We start from the raw sequence: 13,108 nt of genomic DNA, 5'->3' as shown, positions 1-13,108 counted from the left end.
TAATTAATCAACATTTCTCAGCGGTTTTCCTGTCATTGTGTTTAATCAATAACAAACATGGGCCGAACAACACAAACAAAAGATCGCCGTGTTGACAAATCATGATTTATTAGACACATTTTGTTGTTGTTGTTTTTTGCAATCACCTACAACTTTACCTGGAAGAGGGCACGAATTATCCCCGACGGGGGGAGAAAAATAAATGCTGCTTTTTCCCTCCCCCGCTGGCTTGTTTTGATGACTTTGCTATGCAAGGTAATGTGACATCAAACAAGTTTGCGGTAATGTTAGGCCCCCGTCTAATGTGCGCTGCTCTTTCATGTGTCTTTGAAGTGAATAGTCGCACAGCAGATAATGCCCCTGTTTGGGCGGAGGCCAGATAAGACGTTTTCTCTCAGGAGTGAGAGTAAGCAAGCAGCGGGCGGGTGCTGGTGACACAGTGGGGATAAGTAACACCCAAAGGTCCGCTTTGCTTCTCTGCTTTTTTTTTCTTCTCTTTGAATGTTTACACGTCTGACTGCCCTCGTCCCAGTGGAACCGGCGCTGTCCACCTGACTGTCTGTCTGGCTTGTAGGTCAGGCAAGATAAGCAGGGCATTAGTCTATTCTAATTTATTCTAGTTCCCTCTCGCTGGCTGCGAGGCTCCAATATATATTGTATAACCTGTCCTGTCTTATTCCTCAATGTCGGCCCTTTGTCTTGGCGACTTCTCATTAAAAGAAACACTTTAAAGTTCCTGTTCTCCTTAGAAGAACTGCACAAAGACAGTAACAGTTAGTGAACCGAGGTGCTGTTTAATTGTACATCTGTTGTAACGGTTGACATAGGTGTCACTGGGGACATGTTCATGAAATGGCCAATTTTGTCGCCACCACTTCTTAAAAGTGTAGTTAGTTAAATATGTTCTGAAAAAGTGCACAAAGAAATGTAATTAATGAGAACACTTTGAGAAAGGTTTAATTGCACAAGAGAACATGTACGACCCGTAGAAAAGTTTGTCCCTTCAGACTTTGTGGGTGTATTTCTGAGAGGTTCCATTGTGAAAGTTAGAAGTAGTAAACGCATGAGACATCTAGTACTACTTATAATAACAGACTTAATAGACGAATAGTAATAGACAATAAAAGTAGGCTATATGTTATAAAAATTCTGTAAAGTATACTTATTTGTTTGTTATTTCCATCACTAGAATGCAGGAAACAATGTCTTTGAAGCTCACATTGTTCGGGTGGCGGCCCTCATACCTTCCCCTTTAGTTTTGGATTCCTGCATATTTTCTACATCTCCAGGTCAACAAGTGTGCTTACAGGTGTTGGTATTATGTTGAGGGTTATGACTAGGCTTTAGCCTGACATTGTAAACTTGTATCTTCCGGAGTTGCTAAAAATAGAAGCCCGACTTTATCATTATTTTTTGTCTATTTTATCTGAAAAAAAGGTGGCCACTTTTCAAAACAAATTGAGGACACTGGTGATTTAAATATACCATGTTGTGCAGACAGTGAATGAGAAGCATTCATCCGAGGTAACAATAATCGTGTACTTAATGGATTTTATGTAACTTTTTCCCGCTGGGAGAATACAGCCATGCTACACCACGGCAAAGCAGGACTTAAAGAGCGCTGCATGTACAGTAGCGGTGCCACCCATTTCCTATTGAATTTAATTCTATTCTTCCCATCGCCTAACGGGAGTTATGACCGTCAGCACACGGTGGAAATAGAATTTGATCCAAAGCAAAGAGGTCTCTGGAACCGTAATGAAAGGGGGCCTTGAAGCTCACAGAATTGATTTTTTTTATTGGCAATATCTTTGGAAGAATGAAATTGTAAGGGATAGATACAAGGCATGTGAATGTCTGGGACCACAGTATATTGGATTTGGACAGAAGTGTGGATCCCATACTTTTCAACCAACCACTGGACTCAGGCGTTTCCCATTGAAATATGACACATGAGCACACACCGATGATTTGTGTGTTTTTGTCGTCGTGTGTCGTAAACCAAGCCAGTGATTTCTGTGTGAGAGGGGCCGTGATGAAATGGATTGGGTGTGTCACGCTTGGACGCCAGGTTATATCACACACCCTCCTGCACACCCCACAAAGCCCATTCAATCTCATCCCCTCATCCTCAACACTAGAAAGCTGTTTCCCTGTCTCTGGAAACTGCTTTACATTTCTAACCCTGCAACCACTGAGAAAGAGATTCAAGGTTAATTTAGCTCATTTAGTCGTTAAAAGCCTTCCCGAGCTTTTGTGCGGTAGTACAATGTCTTTTTCTCCTCCTGTTTTATTACATTTTGACACTCTCCATCACGTCCCTCGCCACGGATGCACGCACGCACAAAAAGACCTTGCACACACACAAAAAAAGAAGAGAAAAGCAAGCATATAAAGGTATTTGCTATTCATTAGCGTACACAAAGGCCTCGGCAGCCTTGCAGCAACATACCTGTGAAAAAAGGCCAAAGCTAATGAAACAATGAGTGCTAGTGCTCTTGGCGGTTCTGTCTTCCCCGAATCGATATATTTTACTCCCTCGGTTTTTAAAGTCTGAACGCAAACAAAGTCGTCAGTAAATGGGAAATGCAGTGAGTCGTCCAAGGTCGTTAGAAGTTTGTTAAAATGAAAGCATTGGGAATGGAAAATGTAATCTAGGAGAAAATCGAAATCATTACAACTATTGGCCGAAGCTGTCACTTCTGCTCATAAGCACAAACAAAGATTGTTTTTTTAGGTTGAACTATGACAACAGACTTATTAAAAAAAAACTATAATGTCAAGTGATTTGAAATATCCTTCCAATTAAAAATGTCTTTCTATGAATAGCCACACACAATGACTCCTTTCTTCGGCACTGACTGTGCGTAAAGTTTGCAGTGAAAGTGGGACACATTAGTGCCTAGCTAACTGCAGGTCTCTCCATTTATTCACATTATTCTAATGATTGCCTGGTGAACTCAACGTGCCACTCATCTGATTGGAGCTGACACTCTCTCTCTCTCTCTCCACACCGCTTCCCTTTTTAATTCCGCTTTGTGGAAACATTTCCGGCCAGGCTACAGCAGACCTTCCTGCCTGTCTTTCCTCTCACTACTGAAGTGATTGGGCTGGGAAAGCACATTGAATATTATATTACATTTTGTTAAAAGCAAGACCTTCAGCAGTGTTATATATATATAGTAACATTTCCTTTGGACTCTTCCTCTGACCATAGGACAAAATGCAGCGCTAGAGGTTTATTTTCAAGATGAAATCTGGAATCAGGAAAAGTTAAAAGAGCAAACCCTTGCTCAACAAAAAATGTATTTAATAATACATAATCCTCAGAGTCAATCAGAGTTGAACAGTACCTTTCTCCCAACAGTGATTTTAACGGGACCTTTTGCACAGTTCAATTAGGGATTTCCTTCAACAGTCTTTTTGTTAGTCACTACAGTAACAAAAGGCTGGTATTGTTGTGAACATTCTGCTTTCATGTAATCTCAGCAGCTCTTATTACATCATCACCTGCTGACTCACTCTTGGACGGTCACACCTTTCATTATCTCAGCCAATGACATCACCAGTCATTGGGTCTGCTGTGCTGTACGATCATTGCTCTCATCACTCTGAATGAGTAATAGACACTTTTAGTCTTCAGTCTCCTTGCATGGCATCTTGGCATCATGTCAGTTCTTTCATCACACCGCCCGACAAACACAGTCGGGTGAACAGCATTATAAGAGTACTCAATCGGTTAATTGCACTCTTATAAAATTGTGAGACTCTCAAAGGACTGGCCTAATGAGGAGTGGGATAAAGAGGTCTGGCAAACTCACTTCTTTCTAACTCCACAACCCCAGATAGTTTTTTCCCCCTCAAACCGGTAGGTAGCCCCCAACAGACACTGACTAAAGTGGCATCACCTGAAGATGTTTATATCAGACTTCACTCAGGTCCCTCTGGAGCCCATAAGGCTTTATACAACCTTTATTTTCATACATGCAGTAGTAGTACCCCTCTAGGCCTGTAAACAGACTTTGATGTGTACAATCGGTGGAGTTCCCCTTCAAGGCTTGTTAATGCACTTTGGTTTCGGTTTCATCCCACTCAGATTCGAAGGATAAAAATCAATCCGTTTGGAGTTAGCCTGTGATATCCAGGGTTGATTTTACAGTGTTTCTCCTTCTCATTAAAGGCCTTGCAGAGATCCAGTCAGCCCGAGCAGAGGCTTATCTGATCCAGACACACCAGCCTTGTACGCTCTCCTGGTCTGATTGATGAAATCCAGCCCCTCACCCTGCTTTACCTGACACTTGTTTGAGACCCCTGGCTGGATTACATTCCTTTATTGATTATATAAGGGGGTTATGCTGTCTTCTCCATCATTCATTCACTGTAGGTTTGTGTCCAGGTTTGCCTTAAAGGTGGAGTCAGCGATTCTGGAGAACGCTTGTTGACATATTCACTTTTTGACTAAATCAGTGAATATCTCCTCACATTCCACTACCTGTACATACTGTGTGTGTTTGCTGAAAGAAAATCCAGTGTTAATACACATCCTAGGCTCTGCAAACGGGCATGTTGTGAGCTACAGTGGCCCCTTTGTTTACATACCCTTTGTTAAAATACCAGTTTACAGAGCCTAGGCTAACACCCGATTTTTTTTCGGTGCACACAGTACGGACAGGTAGTGGATCAAGAGGAGATATTCTCTGATTTTGACAAAAAGTGATTTTGACCACAGGCATTCTCCAGACTCCACCTTTAAGAGGAGGCAGGGGAAGTGGCCTTGGATTGCGAGCACACGCCTGTATCTTCACGTATCTCCCCCCAATGATAGCTTGATAAAGAAGGTCATTAAAGTGTCATTAGGGCAGCGAGCTTTGAGGCGCCGGGGACCCTGTAGTTAACACATGGGGGCCACTCTATGAGCTGGGTACAGGGGTTGGATATAGCCTACGCAAGGCTGAGAGGCAGACACTCTGATAGAGTCAATATGGATGACTAGATGGACATCACTCAAAGGATACCGCTCCTTCACCCATTCAGACCTCTTTCTTTGTGTCTCTCCCCCATCCTTCTGCCTTTTCTCTTCCTAAGAGTCAATCCCCAATCCCCCAGTGTGCAACTAGAACATCACTGAAAGCTTCCTACCTACTAACACAGTCCTCTCCAGCGCCCACACAAAGCATCGATTTGATACTCGTACAGCTATAGCATGGTATGGCATGGTAGCTCTCACATGAGCACTGCACTGCTGGCCATGAAGCCGCTGCCCTTGAAAGTAAGAAGAACAGACAACCACGTGAAATCAATACCACATTATTAAAAGATATCGCTGTTGTGTTTTCCGCAGAGCCATTCACCAACAGCAAATGTTCAAGGTTTTTACCTCAGTATAACCCCAGCCAGCCCTCCAAAAAGCTAAAACAACTATGACACCTGGCATAGTAATGGAAATACAGCCGAGCACTCTAGAATGACTAAGAGCAGCAATGATAGCCTGTAGCACAGTCGATAACGGCTTGGCAGCGCGGCCTGGAAGACTTGACTCAATTTGTAAAAGTGAGCCGCTCTCGGGCTGCACTGGACGCGGGGGATAGTGTCTGAGAAAGCTGATCACAGCACAGTGCAGAGTGTGTGTGTGTGTGTGTGTGTGTGTGTGTGTGTGTGTATATATAAAAGCCCATAGTTTTAGAATGAGGAGAGCCAATGGATTTATAGAGATATGAATCACTTTTCATTAGAAGTTTCTGCCAATTACAGGTAATCAAGGCCTTTGCTGTTCAATACATTAAAAGCTCTGTTTCTGCCACTGTTGGATTTATACAAATAACTGGGTCATGATTTATTTTTTATATATTTAACACAAGGCAGCAAAGCATGCCAAAGCAAAGTGCAAGTGGAAGTACTTCAGCACTGATGAAGTATTGAAATGAATCACTTAACTCAGTCAGACTGTTTTCTTTAGACCTCCACTGCCACCAAGTGGCTCTCAGTTGGAATAGCACTACATAATTCACATGTAGCCACTGGGATGTGTAAGGGTTGGTTCACTTAAATAACAAAAACAAATAGTCAAAAACACATACAGATGGCTTACGTTTTTTTTCTGCAATGATTTTTGAGATATATACAGTATCTCTGGTAAAAGTATTATGGCCATTATTCATGTGGTAAAAAGTTGCTTTGAGTACAGCTGTTCACAGTGAGGTCTGTGGATCACCAGGGATCACTTTTCAATGTAGTGAGAATTACACAATAAATTCCATTCACATTCATTGTAGCCTACTGGTGGGGTAGGCGGAAATGTCGGACATATATTTTTTTTATATAATTTTTTGGCATTTTCAAGCTTTATTAGATAGTACAGAGTTGAAATGGGGAGACAGAGAGAGAGGGGGGATGACCTGAAGTAAAGGTCCACGGGTCGGATTTGAACCCACGACCACTGCAACAAAGGCCGGAGCCAATATGGTACGCGCTCTATCCACTACACCACCGGAGCACCCCATGTCGGACATATCTTAAACATTGGCCATATATATAGCCCAAACCTATTATTCATTTTAATCCTTTTTGTTTTTAGCTTAACACCAACTCCTGTCCAGGGACTACAGACGAAAATTAGCCATGTGGCTATAATCTGGCTCAATTGTATATTGTGCACTGTCCCTGCTAAATAAACAATAAATGAAATGAAATGAAATGAAACCATCTGTATGGTGACATACAACTGTTTATATAAAACTATTCACACTGTTTTAAAAATTAAACAGTAAATCTTTCCTCCAACAGCTTATATGAATAGTGTTTGCTGTCTAACTAACCCAGTCTCTGTCTTTCTTCTCTGCAGTGTTCATCATGGCTGCTGGCCTGCTGGTCTACCCCTTTGGCCTCAACTCGTCCCTGGTCCGGTCCTTCTGCGGGGACTCAGACATCTACTATGCCGGGGAGTGCCAGATCGGATGGGGCTACATGCTGGCTATCGTGGGAGTCATGCTCACCGTCTTCTTGCCCTTTTTTGCCAAATACGCACCGAAGGAGCACCTGTCCCCCACCCCTCTGCCCACCCTCTTATAGTGCATTGGTGCCATGTCTTAGTTGTATTTCTCTGGTGTCATGGAGAGACACCTGCATCCCATTTTAGAAAAAAAGGCGATGCTGTTTTGGAGAAAGCCCTGCTCAGTTACCAGTGATAACTGAAGCTGACTCTCGACAAAAAAAAACACTTGTCTTCCTGTATCTGTTATGTAATTAAATTCAAAATCAGCTCATTTCAAATGGAATGTTTTATGTTAAAATAATAGTTTTTCGGGCTGTCTTGACTTGTTTGACGTCTGTTGAGACGACGCAGTCACGACCATGCAAGGACCGATGACCTCATTTCACATGATTTAAAGAAATTCCTCAACAAACTTAACAAGCACTTGCTAGAAATGTGAGTGTGTGATTTTGTTCTCTCCGTTCTTTCTTTTGTGGGTTGAAAGAAGTCAACATGTATAACATTCCAAAAAACAGACTGGCTGCATGAAGAAGAGTGGAAGCATGAGATGATGTGGCTGTATGACTCGTCCAATCAAATGAAGTTTCAATACGAAGGTTTTCAAGAACATTCGACTTCAATGAGAGAGCCACTTTGATTGGTCGAAAAGGTAAAGGATATTGATGGATCCTGACTCAGGCTTCTCATTTTAGGAAGGAGTTGCATCCAGTGGGACAAACGCATTTTGACTGTACATATGGATTTAACAGAGCTGATGTTTTAGAATAAAAAATTGAATGGAGAACTCCTGACGCTTTGAAGGATTTTTTTGATTTTCGATCTCTTTCTTGCGACCAAGCAGTGAACCAAGCAGACACTTTAGCTTTCAACAGACAAGGACAGCAGACAGACACAGCATCAGACCTGCCGAAAGAATACAGATGAATATGTCTTCTCACAGCAAGGATGTGAATCTTAACAATAGGTAGTAGTTTCAAAAGCAGTGTTGTCAAAAATGATACGTTGTAACTTGGAATTAATGCATCCTTTTATTAACCTTTTTCCCCCGGAACTGTTTGTGTAATGTAACTCCCTTGTTTAACATGAGCAAATTGGTTTGTTTTTTTCTGTCTACAACACACAATACTAAACACTCTAATTCAGGAAAAAAATGATTGCAAAAGGCAGGGAGATGTAGGTATTTTGTCCCCCCCAAAAAAAGAAGAAAAAAATGCATGATAAGATGATGGGCTTTGTTAATGGTAGAACAATTGATCTAGATTTTAAATGTGATCTGACCAACCTGTGCCTTTTAACATAACCAAGACAAGTGTTCTATACAATTATCAGGTTGTCATCTTTTTTTTTTCTGCTGAAAAACCGTGGATGCTGTTGTGTGTGGTGTGTGTTACTGTATTTGGTTCCTATTCTATTCTATTATTTCCCTTACAGAGGTGTTTGTACTTGGATGCAGTATGATCTCATTTTCTGGGCGATAAAAAGGTTGGTGTCTTGAGGCAACTTGAATTGAATTGCTATATTAAAAAGGTTGTGACATGCAGCTCAAAGATAAATTCCTGGCATCCTTGTCTTGTGTGATTAAGAAAATGGAGTGGTATAGGAGGAGGGAGCTTTAAGTTATCTGTGCTGAGCCAACACATTATTCAATTTATTGTGGAAAACGATGTGGCTTAAAAATATTGAGCTCCTCAAATAAGCTAAAATGTGTTGCTGTGTTTTTTCGTCGACCCACTTCTCCTTTTAAGAGCTAGCACCTCCATTCCTGTCATGTTCCCAGGACAAAATGTCTACTTCTCCGCTTAACTGTCCCTGTACACTGCCAATTTCATCAAACCACTCCCCTTTTTCAGTGGGTGTTTATGTGCGTATTAGTGTGAAATAATGGGTTAATCTTTGAATATTTCCCCAATTTGGGCTCCCAATAATGCCATGTCCTGACATTAAGAAAATGACTTGTGCTTATGTTGCCATATTTGATAGAAAGTCAGGGGAGAAATGTTGGTATTGTATTGGACCTCATACTGTGCTTGACTGTGGGAATAACTGGCGTGACTGCACTGGACTCGTTCCCCTCTATTTGTTGAACCATTGTGTGTTAAAGTCTCAGCACTGGTGAAGCTGTTTTTTGTAGAGTAGAATTATTGTTTTCATTTTTTCCATTGTGATGTATGACTGTAAATAAACTAACTGTACTTGATATCACGTTATTCTTAACTGCCCCGTTTTTCAAAGATATATTTTGAGATATTACCTCATCGTGTTTGCTTTCTCTGAATTAACCTCTAAACGATGTTTGCTGTTCTGTGAATTTTCCTTTGTAATAAAAAAAAACATTTCAGAACTTACAAAAAGAGATGCTTTCATTTATTTTTTAAATATGTGGTACAATGAAACAACTCTTTATATTTGTGTTTCACAAATCAATACAAAAACATCAATGCCAGAACATGCAAGTGAATTCAACTGTAAAAGCCAACACTCATCCTTCTTTTTTTTGCATACAACAAACTAAAGGCAACAGTGCCCTTTACAGGTGAAAAACTTTATTAATACCTAAAACGTACTAAGAAAAAAACTACTGGAAATTTTTCCCATAGCAAGAGTTGTCTTTTACTATAGAGCACTAAGCTTGGCTCTCATTAACCCCTATGAAATACTGGAATACACACTCATGCTCACACTTCACTGAGTGATTTGGCCAGCGCCCTCATTTCTGCGTCGCAGGCTTTGACGGCCTCCTGAGCGTTCCTCTGCTCTGAGGGCAGGCCTGGGCGGATGGATACACACATCAGGACGTCTCTACCGCGGTCATAGTTCCCCACACAGCGGTGGACCTGACCCCGGATCAGACGGGGAAGCTCCTGCTCCTGTTGAACAACAGGCAGAAAAAAGGGGAAGTCAAGGTAGATTCTGCTGATATTGTGTTTTACAAATGCCAGTGTCAGGCCAACCCCCCATGTAAAAGTCAGATATAGAAGTGTTGCTTGGCAGCTGATCTACCCCCAACATCACAGGCAGAAAAATAACAGAAATAACATCACACACACACACACACACACACACACACACACACACACACACAGTAGGCTAAACCGCTACCAACAGATCATAATCCTGTGTGAGACAAAATAATTTTTGTGTAATTTATATAACCTGATTGATAATTGAAAACCCAAATGTAACTGACACTGTTCATGTTAAAGGGTTAAAGGTGAAGTTGATTTTTCTCAAAATAAGTGAATATCTCCTCACGATCCGCTACCTGTCCACACAGCCTAGGACCTGTAAACTGGTATGTAATCAAAGGGACCCACTGAATCTAGCAACATGACAGTTTACAGAGCCTAGGCTGTGTATTAACAGAATCGCTGACTCCACGTTTAAGAGGAATCTTTTTTTTCTCCAACTCACAGTTTCATAGAAGACACACTGCACGACTTCCTTCCCGTCTCTCATGATGAAGTTCTTGGCTCCGTGGCGACCCAGTGTGACGGCAGAGTCCAGAGTAGCTGAGAGAAGAGCACAGTCTGTGTTAGTCAGTTAAGTGGGGTTAACAAATATACCTTCCTTTACACTTAGGAGATAACAACAACATCCTGATCAACTGACCAAATATCTCAAACAGGTACGGGACTTTGTCTTTAAACTGGCTCCAGTGTCTCATGCCATCGATAACTGCCGTCACAATCCTCAGTGAGTTTTCAACGGCTGGCTTCACCGGGGAGACTTCCTGTTGAGCATGGACAATGTCATAAAACATGATGGGAATTTGAAACCTTGTCATATTTGAATATACAGTCATTTCCAGTTATTTTTCTACCTGTGTTTGCCGTGGAGTCTGAGGTCCATTTATGCTCTTGTTTCCGTCAAAGGGGGATTTCTGCGGCCCGAAGCTGTTGGTAAACTTCCAGGTGTTGTTTTGTGGCGGTGCAGCGCGAGCAGGGGGCGTGCTGGGGGGTGGTGGGATAGGAGCAGGCACAGGTCTGGACTGCTGGGAATACTGACGTGGGGGATTGGCCGACTGACGCGGGGGATTTGGCGGTCTGTGAGCTGGCTGCTGCCCCATAGGAGAAAACCCTGTCGCTGGTGGTGTGGGCTTGATCTGGGTTTGATAAAGTCTCTGTCTGGGGTTCACACTGGGGCCAGAATTCTGTTGTGTCATGGCGCTGCTGGGCGCCTGTCCCATCTTAGAGCTGAACATAATGAATAATTAACTTATTTTGACATGTTGGGATGAAAAGTGTAAACCCCCAGTTCCATGTCACAGTCACTTTTGAAAATAAAACATTTTAATTTCTTTGTTCTATGTTCCTAAAGCCTACATTTTCTGCACTAGCAACATTTCACTGGATGGAGGTTAATTATATATTTAATTATTTAGAATTCAAGGTGTATACTTTATTTATCTGTACTTCATTTTAATTTATGTTAATTTACAACAACTTTTAATGAGAAAGGCCAACATATGGTGAGGAAGTCAATGAAACATACCTTTGGCCAACAAATTTGTATGGATGTGGCGTGGGGATATAGTTCCTCATTGGGGGTGCAGGTGCGGGTCCAGGAGCAGGTCTGTTGCTGCCATACTGCTGGGGCGGAGGAGGTTGTTGTTTTGGGACAGTCTGTCTGTTCCACTGCTGGCTTTGTGGAGCTCCAGAGGGTGAACCTGAGGCCTGGTAACACCCATAGTTGCCTGGGGAAAGGTACATTCTCAGAAATAAAATCTTATAGCAGCCTCCACTAGCTATAGCAGTTATTGGTCTCGATTAATGGAGAAATATTTTGCGATTTCAGTCAGACATTAAACTATACAAGTGCCACAGCTGCATTTTAAAAATATATTTAGATGACTTGTATAAGTCACACCGTTAATACACAAACTGTCAGTAAGAAAACTTACCATCACCTGATTTTTAAAAGTGCATTTATATTTATCTTGGGGTGTACTGCTGCCACCTAGTGACTGAAATACAGTAGGACAGACAGAGTAGTAGGGTCAATATTGGACTGAGGGCTTCACCTGATGTGTTTTGAGGTGTCGCTGTGCTGGCGTTTGCTGTGTATTCACTGTGGGAGAAGAATTCATTCTCAGATGGAGCAGAGGTCAAAGGAACTCTGCTTCTCTTCTTCTGGTTAAACAGTGGCACAGACAGGCAGCCTGATAGAGAGAAAGCGGAGAAAATAAAATATATCTGTATATCAGACTGCTCAGTAGCCTACATGAGGACAGAGAAATAAATATATTATACATCTATAATTTCACCAACATAATACTGTGTGGATAGAATGTAATTGTTCTATCGGTTTGCAAAAAAAGCCAGTTGGTACCACTATTGTTGGATATCTAACATATTATCAAATAAATCAATTATCACTTTATAGTAGATCAAGAACAAGGAATGTACGATTCAATTATTAATATCTGATGTTACTTCGTAATACACACTAATTACTGAACCTGTCAGAAACCAAAGTGCTGTGAATAAATCTCTTTTACAAACCTGCTGTTGGCCTGTCTGGCTGGTTCTCCTGTCTTCTCATTGTTGTTTCTTTGAAGAAGAAGCAGCTAGTCCAACTAGCAGCAGGTATTAGCTACAGAGAAATGAACCAAAATACAAAATACCTTAAAGCTGATGTCCTGGTTAGTGTTGGTCACCCACTTTGTGCTATAAAAGTTAAAATACGTGATGAGTTCAGCCGGGTTGGTGCGTTTTAGTTTAGCAACAACTCTGCTGTAAGTAAGCTACATTAGTTAGCTAAAAAGCTAGCGTAACGCTTTAAGACAGCTCATCTAGCTAGCAAGGTACAACCACAGCTTTAATCTAGAGCTACAACGTTTGAGGTTGTTGCTAATACCAACACAAATAGTTCACTATGAATATAGCACAATAATTTATTATAACCCCGTGTTTTATTAACCAGAGTAAACAAAAGTTAGACAACATACGAAGAAAGGGCCGTTTCCTGCTCAGCACCTTGGAAAGCGACCCGCGCCAAAAAGGACTGATAAAGGATGATGCCTTCAAGCTCCCGATCAAGGTCGGAGACAATATTTACAACTCAGCAAGGTTTCAAGGTCTTCTTTTGGTCGAAAATAATGACACATTTTTTTTTGTG

At 41.5% G+C, this 13,108-nt stretch overlaps 2 protein-coding genes across 2 annotated transcripts in view; one reads left to right on the top strand and one right to left on the bottom strand.

Moving 5' to 3' along the window:
* Positions 1–7,068, top strand: part of lhfpl7 (LHFPL tetraspan subfamily member 7) — a gene marked incomplete at both ends in the record, with an annotated part of 97,322 nt that extends 90,254 nt beyond the window's left edge. The window contains one exon of the mRNA XM_080041588.1: positions 6,842–7,068. Coding sequence (XP_079897714.1) covers positions 6,842–7,068 — 227 coding nt within the window. The remainder of the gene's footprint in view (positions 1–6,841) is intronic.
* Positions 7,069–9,666: 2,598 nt separating this feature from the next.
* spata22 (spermatogenesis associated 22) lies at positions 9,667–12,532 on the bottom strand (the record flags this gene model as incomplete). Its single annotated transcript, XM_080041486.1, has 7 exons — positions 9,667–9,858; positions 10,403–10,500; positions 10,601–10,721; positions 10,812–11,184; positions 11,483–11,684; positions 12,012–12,149; positions 12,493–12,532. 7 exons carry the CDS (start codon positions 12,530–12,532, stop codon positions 9,667–9,669), a joined length of 1,164 nt encoding a protein of 387 aa, XP_079897612.1.
* Positions 12,533–13,108: the final 576 nt, after the last annotated feature.

This window comes from Ammodytes marinus (genome assembly GCF_949987685.1).
Source record: "Ammodytes marinus genome assembly, chromosome: 14".
Taxonomy (NCBI): Eukaryota; Metazoa; Chordata; class Actinopteri; order Uranoscopiformes; family Ammodytidae; genus Ammodytes; species Ammodytes marinus.
Note: the sequence above shows the minus strand (reverse complement) of the source record. Positions and strands in the feature narration are given on the sequence as shown.